Source organism: Macrobrachium nipponense, chromosome 21, assembly GCF_015104395.2.
Source record: "Macrobrachium nipponense isolate FS-2020 chromosome 21, ASM1510439v2, whole genome shotgun sequence".
NCBI lineage: Eukaryota > Metazoa > Arthropoda > Malacostraca > Decapoda > Palaemonidae > Macrobrachium > Macrobrachium nipponense.
Genome location: NC_087212.1, coordinates 30,493,949 through 30,519,898, shown reverse-complemented (window position 1 = coordinate 30,519,898; position 25,950 = coordinate 30,493,949). Strand labels below are relative to the sequence as shown.

The 25,950-nt window shown below is 38.4% G+C and overlaps 1 protein-coding gene across 1 annotated transcript in view; it reads left to right on the top strand.

Moving 5' to 3' along the window:
• Positions 1-24,000, top strand: part of LOC135197900 (cell adhesion molecule DSCAM-like) — a 457,768-nt gene extending 433,768 nt beyond the window's left edge. The window contains exons 20-42 of the mRNA XM_064225122.1: positions 923-1,057; positions 1,464-1,702; positions 1,877-2,120; positions 2,802-2,954; positions 3,211-3,366; positions 3,605-3,795; positions 4,804-5,103; positions 5,346-5,425; positions 5,702-5,859; positions 7,928-7,945; positions 8,277-8,375; positions 8,598-8,783; positions 9,122-9,240; positions 9,529-9,706; positions 10,462-10,629; positions 10,849-11,051; positions 12,082-12,193; positions 13,828-13,935; positions 16,673-16,804; positions 17,043-17,165; positions 17,867-18,119; positions 19,328-19,437; positions 20,008-24,000. Of these exons, the coding sequence (XP_064081192.1) occupies positions 923-1,057; positions 1,464-1,702; positions 1,877-2,120; positions 2,802-2,954; positions 3,211-3,366; positions 3,605-3,795; positions 4,804-5,103; positions 5,346-5,425; positions 5,702-5,859; positions 7,928-7,945; positions 8,277-8,375; positions 8,598-8,783; positions 9,122-9,240; positions 9,529-9,706; positions 10,462-10,629; positions 10,849-11,051; positions 12,082-12,193; positions 13,828-13,935; positions 16,673-16,804; positions 17,043-17,165; positions 17,867-18,119; positions 19,328-19,437; positions 20,008-20,105 (3,563 nt within the window). The 3' untranslated portion in view covers positions 20,106-24,000. The remainder of the gene's footprint in view (positions 1-922; positions 1,058-1,463; positions 1,703-1,876; positions 2,121-2,801; positions 2,955-3,210; positions 3,367-3,604; positions 3,796-4,803; positions 5,104-5,345; positions 5,426-5,701; positions 5,860-7,927; positions 7,946-8,276; positions 8,376-8,597; positions 8,784-9,121; positions 9,241-9,528; positions 9,707-10,461; positions 10,630-10,848; positions 11,052-12,081; positions 12,194-13,827; positions 13,936-16,672; positions 16,805-17,042; positions 17,166-17,866; positions 18,120-19,327; positions 19,438-20,007) is intronic.
• Positions 24,001-25,950: the final 1,950 nt, after the last annotated feature.

The window sequence follows — 25,950 nt, the reverse complement described above, 5'->3', positions numbered from 1 at the left end:
CTTTGTTTCGCCCTCACCATTTCCGATTCTCTCTCTCTCTCTCTCTCTCTCTCTCTCTCTCTCTCTCTCTCTCTCTCTCTCTCTCTCTCTCTCTCTCTCTTTTGCGTTTTCATATATACATCTGCTTTATTCTTATCGGAATGGTTGCGGCCTGGCTACGGGAGATATTGGGCACGCTCTTATTGCTCATCGAAATTATTAATTGCTCTAAGCGCCCAAGGGCAGGGAGTCATGCCAGCGCCTTAGAGGTTCCTGACTGGAGATGACGCTATTTGTTTTGCTCTGGTACACGAGCATGAATATTCTAGTATTCTGACAGACGTTTGAAATTATACCCGAATTTCTTACACACTGATATTAAAGATAGGTTCTCAAATACTGCTTTTGATAATATTCGGTGTATATATAAGTATAAATGTATATGTGTATACATAAATATATATATATATATATATATATATATATATATATATATATATATATATATACATATATACGTGCATACATATTTACAAACACATATATACAGTAAGCTTTATTGGCACTGTCTGTTTATACGTTTTTTAGTATATTTTAAAAATGATTTATTTTTCGTCTAAAAAGAAAAATGCACAAATATTATGATGCTGCTTTTGCTAAACGTCCCTCCCATTTGAAGTTAGTCTTTGTGAGATGATTTGGGTGACAGCATCCATAAACAATCTCGTTCCATCTACAGAACATTCCTTTTAACTACGTAATTACTACTGGTCCTTAATAAGAGACGTCCAGGCATTTTGACCTGAATGTCGATTACATTAATGCTTTATTCTTCCATCACATTGTTATCCTGATAGCTTCTCTCGGAGCTAATCTTTCCCGGATGGAATTGACAGATGTGGCGTCAAAATCACCTGCCATTCACACCGAAAATTTCTTGCAGAGGTTCCAGGGACACCAGGAACACCCCGCGTCGTGGACAGTGGGTCCAGATCTGTCAACATCACGTGGTCACCTCCGTCCCATGACGGGAATTCGGTTATTTCCATCTATCGAATTTTGATTATCAATAGCACAGGTGAGTCATAACATTTAATATCATTTACTTTTCCTTGTCATAATTAGGATTATATCTAATGGTAGCCTTCCTGTTTACCCAGCTGTTCGGTTCCAACAAAGGAAAATAATTTACTCTGGTATATTTTGAAACAGCAATTTTGTGAACTAGATACCATATTTTTAATGCTTTGACAAAAACTTAGTAACATTTATTTCGCGGCCTAGCTTCTGAACGGTGTAATTTTTTTTAATATGCTTTTGTGGAATATGTAGCTGATCATGCTTATCTATATCACCTAAATAATTGCTTTAGGATGAGCTATCTCCCATGGATATCAGAAGTACTGTATATTTGCTAGAGGACCTTCTAGAGGTCATTGCTGAATAACAACAACAGCAACAAAAATACGTTGGGTGTTTTCCAGATTCTTGGATGAACGTTGGCCGCATCAAGACCATGGAAGTATCGAGACCGGTAGCTCGGGTTACAGGTCTGAAACCCGCCCACACATACCTCGTAAGAGTGGTGGGCGTGAACTCAGTAGGAGCGTCTCCGCCAAGTCCTGAAGTCAAGATGGCGACCGCTCATGAGCCACCCACCAAGCCAGCCTCCAATGTCCGTGTCATTCCAATATCCTCAACTAGCTTGAGAGTGACATGGCAGGTAAGCATTTATTCAAGTTTTTTCTCTTTATTTTCATTCATTCTTCAAGCAACTGTAACTTTTTAACTTTTGGAAAAGAATGGGTTGAGTGGGTGAGAAACCAGGATGTGTCAAATATGGAGTGAAAGCCGAAAGGAAGTGAGTGCGAGGGAAACTAATACAAGGTACCCACAGCCCCCAGATGGTGTCCGGACGGAAAGAGCAGGTCTTGGTTATTACATCGGGTATAAAGTGACCAACTCGTCAGAACCCTTCCGTTACCAAACTCTGGAGCCTTCAGCAGCTTCCCTCTACAGGCTGGAAGCGACTCTCAAATCACTGCATAAATTCACCAGCTACATGGTCACTGTACAGGCTTTCAACTCTGCTGGAGCCGGCCCTAGAACTACCCCGGTCTCTGCTACCACAGAGGAAGATGGTAAGTGATTGGTGATGATTTTTTCACTTTTTCATGCTTGTCTATGTTTATGTTTGATATCCTGCTTTTTTTTAGTACTGATAAGAAAAATATTCCTCTGGCCTCCTGAAGGTATTAATTAGTCATCTTTCGCTTTTCTGGTTGTTAAACCATCTTGAAAAAGAATTCTAGAAATGAGAATACTTTGTTCTTCGTTTGTACCAAAAAAGGGAGCACAGTGTTTGAAGTAGAGCATACAGAGTATTTTATATGATTTTTTGCTGTTATTCATTCCCTTGGAATTACGAAAACACAATTTTTTCCACACAGACATTTCTTTGCTTATTAAATATGCATCTTTATTTCCTAGTTGAAGGTAAAACAGATATTGAGCTTTTGGTGGTTAACAGTTCCACAGCTATAACCACGGATGATCATTTATAACGAGTAACAGATGCTCATTTATCCACACCGGTACGAGTGAGATTAATTACGTCGGAGATAAACTCAGAATTATCCCCGTAAATTGTATGATATGGTAAATTGGTTAGAGGTAGGATGTAATTACGTTCTGTCATATGGAAAAATTTCCCCTAATTCTGGGGCACAGTGCACAGATCACTATAAGGAGGCTTATAGTTTTTAGACAACAGAAAGGGAATATTAAGTTGCAAGGTGTAATTGACCCCATAATTTCCATAGTGCCGAGTGAAGCTCCAAGAGACGTGCAGTGCACAAGCCTGTCTTCTACGTCACTGCTTGTACAGTGGACTTCCCCTCCGCTTCTGTCTATTCATGGTATTCTGCAAGGCTACAAAGTCATATACAGGCCTGTTCATCCTACGAGATTCTTTCGTAAGTCGAATTTTTTCTCTTTAATGTATGTGGGTTTGAGATGCTTTATTCATTCAGACAAATCGTTTTAGTTCAGTAAAGAATAATGGACAACATATTTTTGCGAGCAGTCTGATATATTGTTGTGGTTCGGTAACAATTAACAGGCAACATATTGTTGCTAGCGGGAGCCGTGGAATGGCATTAAAATAATGACGTGAAAACACGCCAATACAATTGAAATAGGAAGTTAATGGGTCTTGAAAATTTCCCTCAGATCCCGACGATATCAAAGAGAAGACCATAGTAGCGCTGAGAACACAACTCAATGGATTGGACAGATACACCAATTACAGCGTGACCGTTGCTGCATACACCAGGAGGGGCAGCGGTATACGCTCGGACCCTGTCTATTGCATTACCGAAGAGGACGGTAAGTTTTAATCTTTTCGTTTGTTTGGGTAATCCATGCGCTGGCGTTCTTTCTTTGATATTTTATTGTAACAATATGTAGATTTACTTGTCACAAATTTACTTTTCATTGCCAATAACTGTCCTGCTGTACACTTATCTTTCAGTAAAACTGAACGATTTTGCGGTATTTAACCAATTCTCTGGTTCTTAGTTATTGTTTCCTTGGATTGTGCTTATCAGAGTATTTTTCCTTGCAGTGCCAGGTCCCGTTGAATCGGTGAAGGCACTGGCGGTGGACAGCCAGAGCGTGTTGGTGGCATGGAGACCTCCCAAGGCTCCTAATGGCATCATAACCAAGTACACTGTCCACCTCGACCATCCGGACCAGCAAGTACGCCATTGCGCAACTCTCAATTGTAGAACATTTGCCGAATTACTTAGGATCAAAGTCAGTGGTGGTCTGTTCTTTATAATTGTGTAATGATAAAGGCACTTTGTGAGGAGGCTCTTCACGCTTACTCCACGAGCTTAGTAGATGGCAGTAATCATTCTTTCTTCCTTCAAGGAAACTAGGCTTGTCAAGACTGCACAGTTTTGGTTAAGGTTTCTCCATCTAACTTCTATCTGGTAGTCTAAACAAAACGTGACACTGTAGTTGCTTTGTGTAGTTGTACCAGTTATAGGAAATGACTGTAATTGGCCTTCAGTAACTTTTGCTTACTCATATTTTGAAAGACTAAGATTGTAATCCTGTGATTTCAAAGAAAAAAATGACATAAGAAATTTGATGCTGATCTGTAGTTATGGATATGCTGCTGACTTCTCAGTTATCTCCATTTGGTTTCTGTTCTGTAATACAGTAGTTGTATATAAATATACTTCATGCTACATTTCTTCACCACTGCATGGTAACTAAACTTTAGTTACAATAAGGATAAACAGAGAAAAATCTACTTGTTTTGACCCTGTAGAAGTATAACGATGTAAAGTTGCTAATGATTATTATCTTTGACATTCATCACCTTACTTTAATTTTTGCTTGGCTTTGCAGAGAGCAGCTCAGTGTTCTAGGGTCTCTAAAATACCAGGAAGCGAAGGATATATGGATTTAACTAGTAATAGCATGTCATTGGGAACTACTGCATTTGAAAATAAATTCAGTTCTCTTAATAGGGTGATTTCCTGTTGCTAAACCAAATATTTTGCTTCTTACAGAAATTAGGCGTTTCATTTTCGGTTGTTTAAAGTTAATTAAGGATTACCACATGTATTGTTTAAACTTTATTCCATATGTCATTCTCTCCCAGATGAGTTGGGAACAATCGTTTCTAAAGACTAAAGAACAACATAAAGAATTCGTCCCATCATAATGCTTACAAGTCCAAATGAGTTTTGTAATCAAAGCTCAAAGAAATTCATTAATGAATGATATCAGCTGTTGCATTTACCCCATCAGGTAGCACCTTCTTCCTCGTGGGGTGGTGGAGGAGGAGCATCCTGGGGCCTTCCTGGATCAAGGTCATCTGCGGGGTCATCGTGGGACGTGGCTGGAGTTTCCTCTGAGACTGGTGGGCGATCATGGGTAGTCTCTGGCTCCGAACGCCAGTACCTGGTGGCCAATCTGTCGCCCACTTCCACTTTCGGCTTCACCGTCAGGGCATCAACACTCGTAGGAGAAGGTCCTCCGGGGACTAGGGTTACTCAGAGGCCAAGGCCTGATGCCCCTGCAGCTATCGCATCTTTCTCAGATAAGACGGTGATTGTCTCGCTTCAGTTGCAACTTTTAGTCCATTTGTCTCAGCACTGCCGTAATCATATGTCAAGATGAGGTCTCACTAGCCCTTTTTACTTTAACTAGTTGTTCTTTTCCAAATGGAAGTAAAATATATTAGTTGAAGGTCACTTTTGTTGAAAATATAATTCACTGTGAGTTAAAATTTCCGACTGATTATTTTTAGCGTAATAATAATTACTCATAAGTTGTCTTATTCTCATTAGATCGCTGTTTGGGGAGAAGAGCTGAGACTTGCTTGCCGTGTTGTGGGCAATCCATCGCCCGTGAGAACTTGGACGATCAAGTAAGTATTGAATTGAAAGCCGAATGGCAGAATGTCATAAGAGGGACAGAAAGATAAATAGATAGATGATGATGATGGAAACATCATGGTTAAGAAAAGTCGCTGGGAATATGCTCCGACCGTTGGTAAACCTGAGAAAAGTCTACGACTGTTAGGATCAGCATTGTTTCTCTAAAGTTTAGGCATCTTAACGAATATTTGATTGAAACATACGAAATGATTACCCTGTTTTTTACTGAAGAACTTGCTGAATCGTCGAATTATTTTCTGTGACAGCGGGAAAGTCGTTCCCTCCGGCAGCAACCGCATCAAGGAATATCCGGACGGGAGTCTGCTGATCACAGACGTGAAGGCGATCGACGCAGGGAACTACACCTGCACAGCCACCAACATCCATGGCTCTGACGCCATCACTTACAGCGTCAGCGTCCAAGGTAAGTGATCTCCTTTGCTGTCTTCTTGTGTCGTACTTTCATATATTCGGATGAGAGAAGAGGAGGCGCCGCAGTTAATAGTGTTTGGGATGACTGCGTAAATAGATTGTAAGGTGAGAGAGAGAGAGAGAGAGAGAGAGAGAGAGAGAGGAGAGAGAGAGAGATTCGCACTGCATGTTGGAGTAATTGCAGTGTTTTAAAGAATATTCTACATAAGTACGTTACTTGGAATGAATAACTTCCATCGTATGTTGGCAGTGTTTATGCTAAAATGATAAAAGGCATTCGATTTAATAACAGTCGAAGCATGATTACTTGAATGTCAGCATGAAAACAATTATTCGAATGTCTCACATCCCGTTAAGCAAATATTTTCGCTGAACGATTCCGCATCCAATTAAAAATCAAATGTAACGTAATTACGGATCGTACACAGAATCTCGTTTCTGTTCATTTTAAAGGTATTAATAAAGTTAGTTTTACCGTGGGTAATGAATTTACTTTGTGAGGAACCAATCACACGCTGAACCAAGATTCTTTGCCCGTTGGTTTGGGTGGAGAAACATTGATATGATGTATTATGAAAAGAAATAGTCTTCAACCGTCATTCCGCTTAGTGGGTTAGTGTCGTTGGTGCATGTCACGAGGTGCACTGCAGGCATATTAAAAAAGGGTGTTTGCAGTGTTCCTTCGGCCACTAGCTTCACCCACTTTTCAGTCTTTTACTTCCCCCCCTCTTTCCCGCTTCCTTTCTTCAGTCATCCTATCCAACCTCTCTAACTATTACTACTTTGTGCAACTGTGGGATTTTTTTTTCATAGTTCCACTTTAGATCCGTGTAATTCATCTGATTTATATTCTGGATCTCTTTTTATCTTGCTGTCCAATCACTCGAACTCCCTCTTATAAATGTCTTATACGCTGAATGGCCGAAAGTGCCGCTGTGCTTGGCTTAACTGCCTAAATTTCATAAAGCCGAATCAGTCGACAGTCATGTCATTGCAGAACTGACATCTCAGTGGGTGTATTAGCTTTCGACGCATGTTTGGAACGTCACTGTCAAAAATGCATGACCTGCTGTGAACAAAAATCCAGGATGCATTAGTGCAATTAAAGAAATGAATGATGCAAAGTCTTTTCCATAGTTACATAGGAAGTACATTCTTTGTTGAGACTTCTGTCATTCTCAGTCACATGAGGTCGTGATGGATATGCAGCGAAATTTAAGGAATATTCACGATGTTGTCGGCTTGTTTTTTGAAGTGCACTTTGATCTTTAGAGATAAGTAATGTGCAGTGGATTTTTTTTTCAGAGTTCTAACGCACTTTAAAGAACTCTTCCTAGCTTGACTCTTGCATTCTTTTGCCAGAAATGATTTCCTTATGTACAGTTCATAAAAACAGTCGAATGAAATATCAAAGAATGATTTTATATTGTAAGTCTTGACTTCTTTTCAAAACAATTATCTTTTCTCTCCTCCGAAAGAGCTTTAGGTGCCAGTACTGTCATCTTTTAAGGCTAGGAATATCGATGATAATTACTTTCATCGTGACAAAACATTCGTCTTAGTTTTATTTCCAACTTATATTTAGTCGTAGTCCTACTTGTTGATATTTATATATAGGTAATTAATGGTTTTTCAATAGGTGTATCAGAATCTTTTTAACGGATAGTAATCATTGGTATTCTTATAGTGTTCTTTCATATTGTGATTGTGTACAAGTACCAGTTCATTGATATTCATATATATCCTTTTAATTCATTAGACATTATTTTAGTATTTTGCGTTTATTCCTTGCAAGACACAGTGCTTTGGCTTTGAAGTGATTTCCTGCAGAAGATTTCATATTCACCCTAGAATACTTGCCTCCCCGAGAGGTAAAATGACCAAGAAATCGAAAGGGCGTATTATAATCCTAAAACTTGCTGAAAAGATGAATATTGTTAGAATGCAATTGATTAATGCTCTTTTGAATAACATCTAAGGTCATCTTTGCAGCTTGAACTGACCTCAGTTGAACTTGCTTGACCAACCCTTTCATCTTTTGCCTTATTATTTGCACGCAGCTTCCAGGGATCAAGGAGGTAAGTGCATTATGTTGCATGGTTGTCTGCATTGTGTTCACTGGCACTTGTGCTACATTATCTGCATTTGTCACATGCCGTTAAGATGAATATGTCAAATTATAGAACATGGATTTGCTCTGCTAATTCCTCTTTTGTATCCATGCAAGCTATTGATTAACTATTCTGGAATCTAAAAGCAAGATACTTCTTTGTTAATTTTCAGGAGGAAATTACCAGTTGCGTTCTTTATTTATGGTATAATGGTAGTGTTTTAATTGTGTATCTCGAATATCATTTTGTATTTAACGCTTGAGTAATGTATTGAATTCGCCTATCTTTTCGAAAATAGTGCCACCATCACCGCCACGTGTCTATGTCTCTGACGTCACCTCAACCACAATCACTGTCCGATGGAGTACAGCCAACGCCGGAGGAGCGCCAATTCTAGGTAAGGTCATTATTATGCAAATCATACAACAAAAGAAAATCTTATACTATGAAGAAAAAAAAACATTCCAGTTGCAAAACTCAGTTTATTTTGCGTTAATAAATAAACTGGGAAACCTACCCAAATACTCTTCATTAATGCCGATCTTAGTATGGTGCTCTCAGGGTATGCCTCTCAGTCCCGCTCCTTTTAACAGACGGAATTTCTATCTCATCTCATCAGGTTATTATTTGCACGAGAAAAGGGAATTCGGAGAATGGCGTCGGATGGAGGTACCTGCTGATGCTGATTCCTACACCTTGACGGGCTTACAGTGTGGCACGAGGTACCAGGTGTACGTTAGTGCGTACAACCATGTCGGGGTGTCTCAGGCCAGTGACACCATTCCCACCAAAACGTTAGGAAGAGGTAATTCTTTGTTGGCTTTGTGTGTGTGTTGTGTGTGTGTGTGTGTATTTTGTCTCTCTGTCTGTGTGCGTGTCTGAGACAGGCAGACAAACAAGTAGAGAGGATTGTATTGGGTGAAATGGACACCCATTTTACAGGATTAAGTTAATCAAACCTTACTTTAAGTTATATTAGTGAAATATCAGCTGTAGCCATAAGATAAGTGTTTGACTGTATATTATCACCTTTAAAATATATTGTGATTGCCGTCCATAGGTCATGTTACCCAAATGTTCCACCACACTTCAAAAGCACGGCGAGCTAGTCTTTTTATCGGGCTTTTTCGCTTTGATTTTCAGAACCTGTTGTTCCTGCTCAGTCGTCGTTGCTTCGTGTTAATGTGACTTCAATAGCATTAAACCTGGCTGCGTGGCTCGATGGTGGGTGCCCCATCACCTCTATGGTCATCGAATACAGGGTGAGATTACAGATGATTTTGTGGCCTACAGAATTTTCTATTCGTTGATGTGTCCTCTTATTTGTGGGTGATGTGTCCGTTGGGTGCAAAAGTCTTGGTCTGTTCTTCTTGTTTTACAGTTCAAAGCTAATATTGAGCTGTTGACCTACAGCACAATAGAAGCAGTAGTGTAACCATCATAAGTCATATAAGAACAATATCAGTACACCTAAGTAGCGGAGGCCAAACTCAGATAAGATTTATTCAGCATTCCTAATTTGTTCGCATTCTCTTATCTTCCTCTTTTAGGAACGTGGGATGCCCTCTTGGACACTGGTTTCCAATCACGTTCGCTGGGATAACACGAGCGAATTCTTAGTGTTGGACTTGAAACCAGCAATGAGATACACCTTGAAGGTGACAGCTCATAATTCCGCTGGATCGTCCATTGCGACTTACCCATTTACTACTCTTACTCACTTAGGAGGTAAGTTGAATAAACTGTGTTTATTATTGGTAGAAAGAGAGTTGGTATGTTAGAGCTATTCTTCCAGGATTTGAGGATTGCGTTTTTTTTTCTCCTTCGTTGACAGTCACTTCTAGGGCTTAAAATACATTCTCATTAAAATAATGTTCTCATAGAAATTTATATGAAGGTCTTAAACGTGTTCTTTCCACGCAGTTCTTTTGCTTGCTTGTACCTGCAAAATTCAGTTACTGGTAACCTTTCTCGCATCATTCAACTAGATTTCTAGTGATACATTCTTACCTCTGGTCTACTATTTATGCAGTTTTATATTCAATGTAAATATGAAACATCATCCTTAATAAGTAAAATTGTCGGCAAAGCAATCCAAGTGTTGTTAGATGTAAAATTGAACTGGTGAATATAAAATTAAAAGGTTTCATGCAGTAAGAATTATAAGTAAGAATAAAGTCCCTTTTTTTTAAAGAACAGTCGTCACCGTGCATCACATTTTTTTTTTTCCTTTTTCAGAGAAACTAGAGGTCCTCTGTTTAAGTGATTTTCATATCTTTCCATATCAGGAACTTGCTGTAAAGTTTTAAGCATCAGTACTATGTGCTTTCTACTGTAGCATGTTTCTCTAGCATTTATCGTCTTCTTTTCTTACTTCTACGTTTCCTTAAAATTAGTATCAGATGTTAAGCCCAATTGGAGCCAAATGTTTTAGATCCTTACTCTAGAATTAATCTAATTTTTCGTATCTTTTTTTTTTGCAGCGACATTGTCACCGATCATCCACGATGCCGTTGGCGTTCCTCCTTGGTATTTAGATTCACATGTTTTAGTAGCAGTAGTTATCGCTTGCATTTTGGTGCTATTAGCTGTTTGTGTGGCTGTTGCCTACACTTGCCGCAGAACTCGCACGCAGACACAGACTTACAAAGGTATGTTTCTTTCCACAGCCAGTGTTCTTTGCTGTTCTTATTGAATATAATGCATGGATTTTTATCATGTTCTATTTTACCGTCGGCGGCAAATGCAAAGTTGCTTGTTGGGACGGTTTGTAAGGAGAATTACTTATAGAAGGTAAAATAAGTCTGGTAAATGTACTTTATTTTGTGTTGTGTACGGTACTTGATAATGAAAGACTCGCTTTCACACAGAGGTAAATCACGTACACAATGACTTGACCCCTGACTCGGGGCTGACCTCAGATACTATGCTGGGAGGTCACAGCCTTGAAATCCTAGAGGCATATACACCTTCAACTTTGCCCCTGGGGTCCTACGATGAGATTTCACCCTACGCGACGTTTAGGATGCCCGGAGAGAACAACAAAACGCCACCTCCACCGCCCCTACCTTCGGTTAGTCACTGGAAAAGCAAAGTGTTTGTCTTCTTTCTTCGGGCTTAAGGACACCCTCAACTGGATCTTTATATGCAGCTGATTTATTTATTTATTTATTTATTTACTTTTGTTTTGAACTCAGTTTCATCAGGTAAATTTTGTAAATTCGTGTAGGAAAAGTGAATCGTGCCTTTCAGTCTCAATACCATTTGGTCTAAGATAGAAAAAAAATTGTTAATTTTTAGATATGTTTCCTTTTTGGGTTTAACCTGTTTGTGGTTGTGTACCTAAAGTATATTTGCAGGCACTGGATAGTAACTACTTATTGACTTCGCAGGCCTAACCAACACATCTGATAAAATTACTCAACAGCTAGTGAAAATAAACTTTTTTATTTCAGTAACGAATGTTCTCATGCCTGTGAAATAAGGTTATAAGAGAAACGGCGAGTTTGTGTAATCAGTGTATTTTTTTTTAAATGTAGATGGATATAATAAATATATGGAATATCAAGCTTAGTATAATAAAAATGGCAATACAGTAGAAGCATTTTGCTGGACGCAGTATAGTTAAAAACTAAATTGCATCACCCAATGATTGTCTGCAAGGAACATTCAACTCGGATAGATATTTACCTTAGTTGCCCAAAAAGTAAGGTTTTCTATTTTACGAGTGAGATATAGAAAACCTTTTTATGGGAGACTATGAAAGATAGTATTGGTTGACGTATACCTAAATGGTGTATAGTTATTTTGTGCTCTTTCCCGGAGGAGTTACATGATAATGTGACATAAGCATTACAAGTCAGTCAACTTTAGCAACTCTTTAGCTGACAAGCGCAAACAGTCATTTGAGTTTTCTGATCACTTAAAATTTTTGGGTTTTATTTATTATCCTTAAGTTGATATAGGTAGTCATAGATTTCCGAAGGTCTAGGAACCAAAGAGAAAGAATCCTCGTATTCTTAAGGTAAAAGCAGTAACTGATAAACATCACGTCCATCTTGTTAGTATTGAGGATCGTTTCTCTTACCTACTTTCTCAAATAGCGTGCTGACACCAACTCCAGACTGATGCCCTCCCTCCTACAGCCCGTGGCGAGTGTGGTGGAGTCCGGATACAGCCGGGTCAAGAGAAAAGGGCCACAACTTCCTGACGGAGGTGAGAGTATTCACCAAACCCCACAATGCCTCCTGCACCGCTGCTAACACTCGCAAATTATCCAAACACTGCCCCATTAGGGTTCAGAATATCAATAAGATGATACAAGTGATATTTAGAGACACAGTATAGATAAATTATTTTATTTACTCCGCTGACATTTCCATTTTTACACGGGCTCAAGCGCCTGCACACATCCTGAATACAAAGTACTGTTAAATAAGTCTCTATATCTTGTAAGGACCTCGAGTCGTAAAGGAATTAGAATAAAGCCACTCTCTATCTCTCTCTCTTTCTCTTTCTCTATCTCTCTACCTCTGTCTCACTCTCTCTCTCACTTTACTCGGTTTGGACCAGGTTAATCCCTGTGACCCAATCTAACTGAAGGAGGAGATTTAGAACTAAAGCATTTTCCCCAAATTGTTTCCCTTTTTCATACCTTTATGCTTCCGATGAAAGTTCAGCGTTCCCCGCCAATAGCTCGTAATTAATGCATTACCTCCGTCTTTATATTCTATATCAGTAAGCCCTTCAGTACGGGTGTTTCATCTTTGACTTTGTGGTAGTCTTATTTTTTTTTAATGAGCCCCAACTTTCCATCTCCTCCTCCACCCACGAAGAGCTGCCTAAAGAGAAGAGAATCAGATTTAGTTTTAGAAGAGAGAAGAATTTTATTTATGGAAAAACACTAGTCAGTAAGCATTTATGATGTACATAGCGAGATATTGTTACCAAATAAATAGAGAAATTTATGCATTTTATATAGATTTATTTTCTTTATCATACAACACGACACCCTAGGTTACAAAGTGGCTAGTCATGACTAATCATTAGACCCTATAATTACTATATAAGCATCTTGGATATAGCCTAAGAGTGGCCTTTACTACTCCCGCCCCTTTCTTATTAGTATGATCCCTTTCCAAGCCTCCCAGTCCCACCTTTTTATTTTCGAAGCTTTATTTGCCCCAACCACTATGACGCATGGGTAGCTCAGATACAGACTTAGAGAGCATTGCTCACACTCATCTAGTACAGCACTAACCTGAACCAGAGAAGTACACCAGGCACCTTAGTTCCTGATCCTGTCATTCTCCTGCACCCATCTGAATAAAAAAAAAAGAAAAAAAAAAGAAATAAATAATTCAGTGGCACTCACCAGGACCTTGCTACTTCGGCCTACTCAAATCCTAAAGAAGAGCACGTTACTCCTCTGCCGATTCCTTCATGCACCGTGCTTCCTGTCAGCCTCAGATTTCAAGCCCTCTTCCCTGGCAGCCCTGTCTGGATTTTTCCATCACTTTGAACTAGATGCCTCCACTAACTGCAGTTCATAACATCATTTCGACCTCAATTTCTTTATATGGTGCAAAATATCACTGTCCTCCTTCTATGACCTTTGTCAGTCACCATCAGCATTAGTTACCGCACATGGTAACCACTACCCGCTACAGTCACCTGCCCTTCACCATGACCTGACCTGATTACACCCTCCCAAGACCTTCCTGCACCCATTTCCTCGACAACTCTCAACTCTCACCTGCCTACTACAACTTGCATGCTGACCCTTTGCGCGCCTCCAAGAAGAGACACCGAGCTTGGCCAGCAATATTGAAGTGGGCGCCATTTTGCAGGCCTGCCGCCGACCTCTCGTACAGCTCAACCAGACCACACCTATGATAAGAGCAACAAGGCAGCCAAGGGCAAGAACGTCTCCAGGTGCCCCTCTGTTACAGAGAAAGGTGTGTGTGAGTGTGCGTGCGTGTGTGTAAGTGCAGAACCTTCTCTTTGTCAAGGTTCGAACCATCTGCACGTGCTGCTGCTGCATGCTTTCAGAGACTCCTGGCAAAACCCAATGCACAAGAGAGCGTTCACGATTCCAAAATTTTGTCCCTCGCTGCCCAAGGAAATAAGTTAAATCTCGTGACCGCAGTTTTTATGGAAATGCAGTCTGGAACACGATAAGAGAAACAAAGAACCGCATGATCGTAGAAGAATACTTTACGTCCATGAATAAAATGCATGTATTTCTGCGTCTGTCACCCATCATTAATAGTAACGTGCTTTTGATGAACATTTTTAGCGTATGTCTTATGTGATGCTGTTCCGTATCGATTTCATGTCTTCGTATTTTGAATCATGAGAGGAAATGGTTCAGAAAAGAAAGCCAATAACATTAACACACTTATCCCGCTAAAATGTGTATTTACTCTCTTTTACCATCCAGATCTGCTGGATTTTCTTTGCGATTTCACTCTTGTCGTGAGTCCCACCAGAAAATAGAGAGGAAAATGTAGCCTCAGCTCCTGTAAATGTTTCATAGTTGATATGACGTCTGTAGAAAAGACAAGAGAAATGCTTCTCATTTCTTCAGCGGCTGATCTTAATGCTTTCTTGAAAATGCTAAGCGTTTCAACCTACTGGTAGCACCTCTGATAAAATTGCCTCTTATGATTGTTTTTCTCTCAACTTATCCTTAACTTGCACATTCAAAATCACTTCCCATAGTCAATAGTATATACCCGGCTGATATTTTATGAACCGTGATTTATTATGAAAGATTTCTTGATAGGTTTTTCCTTGAAAAAAAGGGTGGGGGGGGGGGGTGGATCTATTCAGGATGTATATCCTTCTAGTATTCTCGAACCGATTCGAAATAGCAGATTATCACTCATCTTTTGTGATGCTGTAGATCACATTTCCTATGATTGACTTTTTGGTCCTTGAATTTTAATGATTTATGAAATTTGAATAGAATACTATCCATTATGTAAAGGTGAAAAATTAGATCATATCCAGAACCATAAATGTCTGCCCTGGGGTCAAAGCTTGCTAAATAAAACGTGATATAGTACCATGCATAAAATACTGCTTTAGACTTCTGAAAAAAGTTAGGAGATGAGTGCCAAGGAAAAATTTTAATTCTTTCCTGTAGTATAATTTCATCTGGCATTTATTTGATAATCAGTATTGGTCAGAAACATTCGATTTAGCCAAATTTATCATGTGCCCGGTGAACTGCATGTGAGTGACTGCTCCAGTCTGAAGTTCTTTAGTTCTGTAGTTGCCCGTAGGATAGCATGACCGTGATATCAGTAGAGCTGATAAGAGCCTTAGAGAATCAATTACATAAGTAGCGCAGTTTGTTTGCATGATGTAGAGCTTCCTTAGACAGTATCTTCGAGATATTCTCTTCTGCAAAGTTGTCCAGGACAATAATGTATTGAAATGTGACGTTTCATGTACCTGAGGAATTGTAGATCCAGTCCATCTGACCCAATATACGGATTGCGTGTTATCATTCCTCTTGCTCTAGTTAGTTCACGAACCCCTTGAAGCATTTGAAGCAGTTAACTACTGTATTGGTGTAACACGTTACCAGATGAACAATGTTTAATAAGGTGATATCCCTGAATTTTCTGTAGTGACTAGAGCAGAGGAGGGGGAGATGTCATTTTTCTGTAAAAACTAGTGAATTTAATCTTTCATAGTCCCATGCGTCATAGGCACGCAAGGACATGTTTTTCAGCAACCCAATCTTTGTGTGAGACACTGGAGTCTCGAGAACTACCATTACTTGAATTGGTTACTGTACCAACAACACATGCACAGTCATCCATTGGTGGGCAATGTGTTACTGAAGCTTGACACTCACCTGAGGCACGCTCTTGATATCTTGTTGAACAAAACTACGTTGTAAAAGCCTAAATTTTGGTGTTTGATCCGCAATATTTCTGAATTACTGTTTGGTCTGCATATATTTTATTTTCAAGATCTGATGTTGAATTTCAAATGTTCTTTAAAGGAGGGATACTCTTTATCATTTTTATGATAGGTTCACGGTCTGATTGAGAAAAAATACATGCAATCACTTTTTTTATTTTTGTATTGGAATGTAGCCTTTTTTTTTTTTCTTTTTAAAGAAGTCGCTGTATTCATAATATTATCTTGCCATGTTTTATTTCAAAAGGGAGGTCAGTTCTTTGTAATATCTATTAGTTTCATAGCATAGATTTGTGTTGTGAGGTAAAATGTAGCGGGAACGAATGAAATACAGCAGCCTCTTCAGAGATTTATAATGGGACGGGCATTAGATGGGTTCAGCCGAATAGTGTTATACTTCAGTACAATGGAAGGTTCTTTTTTATATTTTTATGTCTATTGCTTTATTTTTTTTACTTTCAGTTAAACTTCTGTAGCTGTAGCTTGTTTTCAATTAAATCTTCATTCTTACTTATCGCTTTTGACGATTAAACGTAGAATACACACCGCTTCCCTCAACCTCACAAATTTTAAAGACGAGAATTCTAATTGATCTCGTTGAAGATCTTAAGTCAAGACCCTGTCTCCCTCTTACCCTAATTTCTCTCTGTCTGAGGCGAGTGGCAATTTAGCGTTAAATCAAACACTCCTCCCAGGTACCCCGGTTTAGTCATTCTAGAAGGTGGTTATGTTAAAGAACCCTTTGCTTACCAACAGCTACCAGCAAGGAAGCCAGTGGTTCATCTGTGACGTCAGTCAGCAGTAACCACGAAGAGCTTGTGAGAGCGTATCACGCCCACGCTAATGATACACCCACGACACCTGAGTCAGGTCGAAGAAATAAATGTGGTGAGTTTTTAAGCTTTCTGTGAAAAGACCTATATATCTCTTACTATTATTGCCCATCACATTTCCTTCTCTAGTTTTTATTCTTTAATACTGATTGTCGCTTGTCATTTTCTATTCTAGCATCAGTACTGGAATTGAATATATAGATATAGAAGAGACAGTTACTTCAGCCCCTCCAGAAGCTAATGACAGAGAATTTGGCTTTGTCCAACCACTTTCTTCTTGATTCTTCCCGCAGGTGTTGCAACAAGTAGCGAGGTGACCACAGAATCAGACACGACAGCCGAGCCCGACTTGGTCTCATTTTGTGCAGCTATTGGAAATTCTCGCGCTCTAAGGGTTCCAGCGCTTTTTAAACCAGGTCAGTGCTGAATCTACTGCAGAACTGAAGCGCGAGCTATTAGGGTGAATTACTGAGTTGTATAGGCTGAAATATCAAATGAAGATATTGTAGTAAAAAGGTTCAGATGGATGTAGTTTTTATTTTGACAGGTTAGTGTACCATAGGAAAAAAAAAGAAATTGAGATTAGGGCTGCAAATGGGTTAGAAAATAAACTAAAATATGGGTCTGGCTGCAAATGACTTATGGAAAGTAAAGTAAAGGAAGGGTCTGTTAAAAACTTGGAAGTTTGTTGAAATTATAGTTAATGAAACTTTAATTTCTGGTTATGTTATTATGTTATTAGGTTTATCCATACATCCCTTTAGATTGAGTTATTGTTGTTCTCATATCATATCAGCCACATTGGAGTTAAAGTTTTACCTTTCATTGTTCAGTGTATATTGTAACCGAAGAACTACAGCTCCCAACATTTAGAAAAAACACAAGGGTCAGATCTCTTTTTCCCTGTTCACTGACCTGCTGTGTAATAAGCCAGATAATAAGGTGATTACTTGATGTCATTTATATATCCCTTTAGTCTTTATTATTATACAAAATAGCAATTGGCAAAATAGCAATTGGGTAAGAAAGGAATGGAAGAACTATGAGGAAATTTAGTAGCAGTTTGACTGTAAAGTTTTTTTTTTTTTTTTTTTTTTTTTTTTTTTTTGCAATTCAGCTGATGGCGACTATTCCACCGTGGCTGACATGGTCGGTGGTCGGTCCCGCACCGAATCGACAACGAGCCACGAGGAAAGCTCTGATGAGGCCAAGGGGTCCCGCTCTCATAGGAGACCCCCCAGGGGGCAAGAACCTAATGCCAGGCAACAAGGGCACAGGCCTTCCAGAGGGGATCCTGATTACAGTTACGCCAGGCCTGTCAAGAAACAGGGGCCACCGCCCCCACCTCTCTCTTCAACAGAGAGTAACAGGTATTGACATTCTTTCTTTGCATGCAATGAAGACACTGGTTAGGTATTGATTTTTTTTTTTTTTTTTTTTTTTTTTTTTGTAAGTATGGGTTAAGCCGTCCTACTTTATTTTATTAAGACATGGAACGTAAGCTAGTCAGCGCTTATTAGTATGAATGGAGGAAACTTTAGCAAAATTATTAAATTCTTGAAATTCTCTTGTAAATGATATTATCTACCTGGGCCGCTCCCTGCCTCAGTGTTATGGTCGTTTTGTAATGCCCTTATTCAATAATAAAATATAGCTTGCAGATCATTTTTTCCTGCCGAGTTTAAAATGTTTCTTAGTGAGAGTCACCAAGACAAAACTCTGTTTTAATTACCTCGGGTAATGAAACTGGGAAGAGGTGATGCTTTTTCCATAGCCTGCGTTTAACACAGTATCTCTATAAAGTATTGACAGATTTTAATAGATCTTAAACGAACACATTTGGTGAACATTTGATTATTTGTTGCCAGCACCATTGCTCTTTTTCTCTAAATAGTCAAAGTTGTGCATTCGTTGGTGAATGTACATTTACTCACGCTTGTGTGGTCTTTGCAGAAGTTCTTTACAAATATTGATAAAATACTCAAAAGGAAATCATTCATCGACGTATATTAACGCAAAATCTGTACTCAGATTATGAACTCTCTTTAACAAATTAGCACTAATACAAGACCAGACACAATGGAAAGAAATTACTAGCGCAAAAGGATATTTTGAATGACCTTGACACATTGCTCCTTATTTTGACTGTTCCGGTTTTCTGTAGTCTCGATACGTGACGTGAAACCTCTGAAATAATGCGTACAGCATCATCTTCGCGGCGACTTTTATCATTGTGTCTGTGTTCTAGTAATGTTTGTTATGAGTCTTGAGGACTTTCATCTTGGCTATCAGCTTTTCACGCCGTCCATGAACTGATATTGCTTAATTTAACCATCTTGGCAGCTTTTCAATCTTGTGGTAATCAGTGCTGTACAAAAAGATCTTCAGCAATTCAAGACGTCTCATTTCCATGGTTGTTATATCTCTGGGACTTGCGAACAAGAAGGGTCGAGTTTGATGTAGATGCGCAGAGAATATCAGAGAAGTAAGAGAGAATTGAGCATTGTACTGTCTTATAGCTAAGATCTTTTTATTTTATTTTTGTGAAGTGTCTTCTCAATGAAAACTGTCTTTCTAGTGCGGAGTATGCTGATGGTTGGCCCAGTGCTGGCAGCGAGGAGGCCTACAGTCGTAGGCACACGCTAGAGTTCTCAGAGGCCGAATGTGATCATCCATCAGCAAAGAAAGGTAATATATTTAAGGTAGGGTGACATACTGAGGAAGTTTCAAAGGCTCTTCTCCGATTCTTTAATCAAAGTTTTAATGTGTTGTCTTTATCTCGTATTATTTGTAGGTTCTCATCCGTCTGTCCCGGAAGAATTGAATGGAACTATTTTTGGTTTTTTATTCTCTTTTGCTATGTACGTATATTAAGTTTGTTTCGAGAGAGAGAACAGATTATGCACATACTCGCATATATATATATATATATATATATATATATATATATATATATATATATAGATAGATAGATAGATATAGACACATATATATATATATATATATATATATATATATATATATATATATATATATATATATATATATATATATATATAATCACCATATAGAATCAGTTACATCGGATTTCCCTGTATAGTAAGGAACGAACGAACTGTGGTGTCTATTCAGTTATTGATTTTCCTCTTTGGGAATGTTAGGTACCCATATAAAGAGTGATGGTTTAATATCTTTATACCTGTCCTATGTATTTCCCGTGATATTTTATATTGCTTATCATTGTTTTTTTTCTGTCAGGTGTTGAGCCCCTGGATCAACTAATGGTCGACCTCGAGATGGAGAAGATTGTTTTCGACACAGGGAAAAACCCAAAGGTTTACACGACCGCTCTCTGACATCAGTTATAACGGTTATAAACCTTGGGTTAGAGAGATTCGATGATTCGACAGTGTGCTGAGCCCTGATTCAGTGATTAAAAGTTAAGAAGAACGAATTTCTCGCGAAAGAATCCTCTTCGTCAGATGGTCATAATCCCAAGGGACCACCAAACCAGTTTATGTCTTTCTTTTTTTGTAACATTTTTATATAACGGAAAGTAATGTTGTCTGCTGTGGCGAGGTTGTGAGAGTGAGTGCCTGTGCTGTCTGGAAAGCAGCCTCATGAAAACAAGTGTTGTGATGGAACAAGATTTCGCTCTGATCTTCTGGATGATGCTATTCCCAGTCGTATGGAAGTCTCCTCGGTCAGGCTCTGCTGGAAAATTTCGAGTTGAGTCGCATTGCTGGAAAGGAGTAAACTAAACCATCGTTGGTACAATCCATATAGGGGCAATGTGAATGTTTAACTGCCAGAGGAAGTGAACCTTTTACAGGAACAGTTTCTGGAGAAGGAAGCCATTTACAAAGTGCTGCAAGAAAAAGACCAGTTGGTATCCATCATATATATGAGTGTGCTTACTGTTAATATCTTCGTGATTAATTACAAAAAAAGTATGATACAATCATGTCGAATTCTGTATTCATATAATTGCTCAATTATTAGGACGTCTTTGAGGGGATGAGAAATCTTTTGAGTGATAGGCTGTTTATACTTATGTCTTGGTCATATCATGGCCTGTACTGTGCTTTGTATATCAACGGTAAAACTGGATGGACTGACGTGAAATTTGGAAAAGCTTTAGATTTAAATTGTAATGAATATAATACAAAGTAACAAAAAAATTTATTTCAAGCTCAAATGAATGAAATCTCCCCAGTATTCCAGTCGTATTATTTTGTGCTTTAAATCATTTTTCTGTGTTCGTATGAAAATTGTATCAAATCTAAGCCGTATCCAAAACTAATGCCAATTCTTCCTGTAATTACGAAGATATACACATTGTAGTACTGGCGAAGACGTTGCAAAGACATCAGTGTAGCTTGTGATAGGGAGCCATTGTGATATATTTTTGTCTTCAGACAAGTTGTTTTGTCCCAAGACAAGAAAGGAAAGATACGGATGTATAGAAATATTGTGGTCTAATGACTGTTGAATGATAGGCTTGTATTATTAAGATTTTAGACTTTTGTAAGAGATACCGTTTTATTCATCTTTTACATAGATATAAAAGAGAATTATATTATACAAGATTATTCATAAGAATTTTTTATGTAAATAATCAAAAGTATTCCATTTGATATTGATATACAATCATTATACATTGAATTACCGGGTAGAACAAAAGGCAAGAAACTTAGTATAATTGGATCCATTAATTACTTTATGAGTCATAAAACCTGTTGAAGTATACAACTATATATATATGGGTTTTTATTTTCTTATTCATTTACGTCGAATTATACTATTTGTTGAAAGATTTATAGACCTACACATACGTTATATGTTTTAAGGGGCGTTAGTTACTAAGAGGTCATTGATTATAATAGATGTTGACAATAGCGTTATATTTTAATGTTAATATATAATTGTTCGGTTAGATTATCCGGGAATTGAACCGATTATTCACGTGTTTTACAGATATCTCAATAAAGATAATAGTTATTTACTTATTGTCATTCAAGACGAACTTGTATAGATAATCAGTGTATAGGAAAGCAGGGCTTGGTGTATATGTCTTTTGCAGTGCAGTTATATATATTTTTTACCTGTTTGTTAAATAGTTGGTTGTATGCAGAGCTTCGGAGTCGGTTCACGAGCGTATAAGAGATGTTAAGGTTTGGACAGAAGTCGCAAAGGGATGGTTTTTATTAAAAGGGGCTTCAGTACATGGCCTGCTGTATTACGGTTGTGGTGCTGTTTCTGGCATGAAATACAACAACAATATGTGATTCATACATTTTACGTGTAGGTGTAGTGTCGAAATAAATGGGTCCTAATAGATTCTAATCTGTATATATTTTTTAAGGGAATGAGAGAAGACTTCGTAAGAAAGGAATTCCTATCATTGATCCTCTCAATGAACTTGCTTTTGTGAAATATAGAATCTTTTGTTATTGAAGTAAATTTTTGGAATATTATTATTCACTCTGAATTCTCCCCAGTATTCAAAAATTGTAATTTGTATAGAAAGGTATATTGGCAGTCGGTCTTCATTTTTATTTTTAAAAAAGCTCTCTCTCTCTCTCTCTCTCTCTCTCTCTCTCTCTCTCTCTCTCTCTCTCTCTCTCTCTCTCTCTCTCTCTCTCTCTCTCTCTTCGTACCTTTGACCAAGTGCTACAAATTTCAGGAGTTTATAGTATTTTTTTAATGAGGATCATGTATGAATTTCTGGCTGGTCAATTAGGACCCATTTATATAATTATATTCTCCCTCTAGTTTAATACAAAATGAAAGTATTTGACAATCGCGCTGAACATTCAAAAGACTCTTTTTTGTTATACTGAGCCAATATTAAAATAACTCTCTCTCTCTCTTCTCTCTCTCTCTCTCTCTCTCTCTCTCTCAGATGTTGATGTACATTAAAGAAAACTTTCAGTCGTAAAGCCAATGTATCCCTTTAAGGATCATGGTTCAGACTTTATTATTATATAATAGACTTATGTGGTGTGTTTTATATAAGATCCATGTTGAATGTGTAAATGCCCTGTTCCTTTTTTTCCTTTTTTTCATCATCTTTTCGATTCTTCGCTTTGCATGAAGTGTTGTTTTCAATCTGATTCTAATTTCTTGTAGGGGGCGGGGGTTGTATTTTCCACGGCAAAATGATGCTATAGTATCCTTTTTTTATCAGTCACGAAATTTTTCTCATGATCACCAAGTCTTCCCGTCATAGTCTTGACTCTCTCTCTCTCTCTCTCTCTCTCTCTCTCTCTTCTCTCTCTCTCTCTCTCTCTATTGCCGTTTGTCTATTCCTGTCATCATTCATTCATTCCATCCTGTTCCCATGGGATGACGGAGGTAGCTATTCTTGGCTAATCTGAGGTTTGGTGACAAGCAGTTCCTGGACTAGAAGTATATATGACAGTTAACATAGTTTATTTAGGTTTGAATAACTTAGTGGATGGATAACAGCTGTGTTGAGCTCTCTTATGCCTTTCCACCATAGATCATTTGATGCAGACGGCTATTCAAAAGAAATTTGAATTTGAAAAGAGAAAGCTAACCAATAGGAGTGACTGTGAACGCAAACGGTTTTTAACTTTACATCAGTATCGTATCTTAGCCATCCATTCGGATATTATCACTCACTGTCCCTGTGGTCAAATTTATTCGTTTTCGACTTACATGCCGAAATTTACCGGGAAGTAGTTGTAAACATTTTCTGAATGCGATTATATGCTGTCGGTAAAATTCTTAACTTTTTGTTTTTGAATGTCATTAAGTATACGAATGACATGGTATGTAAGACTTACTTTCTTATGTATAAAATCTTGGGGGAAATTACTGGGAAATTTGATCACAAAGGTGGCAGTCACGTTAGGCATAACTGATACATCAACATGCTGCCAAAATTGCATCATTTCTAAAGATAATGCCAGCAGCGTTCGAAACCGGCACTATTGAAAAAACGACGACAAATTTTATAGCTCATAGACGAAAATCCACATCTCTGGTGTTTGCGTAAGATCTTAGACTCTTGGAGCTGCTTCACTCATTCCTAAGATTTTTGACAGGAGTCAGAAAGAGCTCTTCCCCTTCTTCTTCGTTCGGGCCACAAACCGTCTCCTCCCTTTTCTCGCGATCATCTACCAATGAGCTTTAACTGTTTGGGATTATTTCCACCGCTGCTGAGTGTGTATACATTGCAGTCATCTGTGAATAAGAATCCATTGAATAAATGTTTTAGATAAAGGTGGTTGTTTGATTTCCTTTTGCGATAATATATTTGTATATGTATATGTATGTATGCATGTAAATACATACATGTACATATAGGCTATATACATATATGTCTCTCGTTGCTTGTAAATCAGATAACGGGTCCCATCCTGGCGGAGACGAAGCAATAAACAATTGTAAATCCCCTCAGGTGTGAGTTGTCCTCCAGGTATAGTGAATTGAGTATGAAGCGATATTTGTGGCATAATATTTTTGATAAAAAATGCTACGGTGTGTGTAACAAAAATTCATATATATATATATAGATAGATATATATATATATATATATATATATATATATATATATATTCACAGATATTATGCCACAAATGCGGTTTTATACCACATTCACTATAACTTAGTAATAATTACACCCGAAAAGCAATTACAGCTGTGCTTCTGCGCCGATGGAAATGGGTTGGTATCGAATGTAAGTAAGTTCAGAACCTGAATTCAACAGACATATATACACCAGAGTCAATATCAAGCTATATTTGTCATGACAGCAGGTTGGTCAGAGTTACGGTATATCAATGTCTCTAAATCAGACCGAAGGTAGGGTTCTGAACAACATGAAAGCACTTATCAGTTACTATTCCCTTGTGGTGAAAAGTTATTCCCAGAGCATAGTGTATTAATTTTTAATCCGTATTTATCACAGTACATAAATACATGTATTACCAGCGAAGGGCGTCGCCCCCCGCCCCACTAGCTATTTTATTTGGTATGCGTTTAGCCATTGCGTAAGGCGAACTGGTAGCCATCAGTCTCTTCTCTCTCTCTCTCTCTCTCTCTCTCTCAAGCGATCATTGGCAAAGCCCCCTCTCTCTCTCTCTCTCTCTCTCTTCCTCTCTCTCTCTCTACTCTCTCTCTCTCTCTCCATTCCATTCCATTCCATCAGGTCATTAAATTAGAGACGGAGCTACAAAAATATATACGTTTTATTCAAAGTAAATTACTAGTTGAACAATTCAAGTTCTTACAAGATCATCAACGGAATGATAATAGTTCAAGTCTCAGATAACCCCTTGGTATTTAAATGTCTTAATCAGTAATTAGTCACACCAATTATCTCTTCTCCAAAGTACAGTCCCCTCACTAGGACACTCGGTCGCCTCACTAGAACCGCCTGTTTAAAAGTCACGAGAAGATACTCGTAAGCACACACAATTGTAAAGACAAAGTCAAAAGATTAAATGAAATAGAACATCTTTACAAGATACCAAAACAAGCCATCCCTTTCGCTAAATCATGATAACTCACCCATTGCAGCCTGGAACGTTAACACTTTAACAGTTATAACTTTCGCAGAGCTATCCCAGCATTCTGCCTTTTCTCCTGTAGCTGTCTCCCTAGTTCTGCCTAAAACTCGCCGTTATGAATAGACATAGTTCGTACATGTACACACGAATTCACACTCTTCGTCAACACCTCAATTAACTGGTCGCAGCCAGTTTTCAAAGGCACCTTGAACAAGCCCCCACGAACTCACATACCCACAGAACGAACATTGACTTGCTTAGGTAAGCATCTTCGTATCACACCATCCCAGAAAGAGATGTCAGCTTTCTCAGGTCGTTGCCCGGACTCTCTATCTCCATGGGAAGTTAAATATGATGAGTCTCCAATTTCCAAGAAATGTCACAACGATACATATTATCAGTCTTTATTTATTACAGTAGCTTGGCCACTACCCTGGCTAGCCCCTGCCTAGCCATAGCTCACATAAAACAGCTTATATATATAAAAAACATTGGCCGGCTCAAAAAAAAATATAAGTAACTGCACGTCTCTGGCAGCACAACGTAATGTCTATCATGCTTCATCCCCAACAACACTTGGGCGTATAAATTTTTCTCATTTTGGATTCTTGAATATCCCTCTTTGTCTGCAACTGGCTGCACAGACTGTAGCAAGCTGTA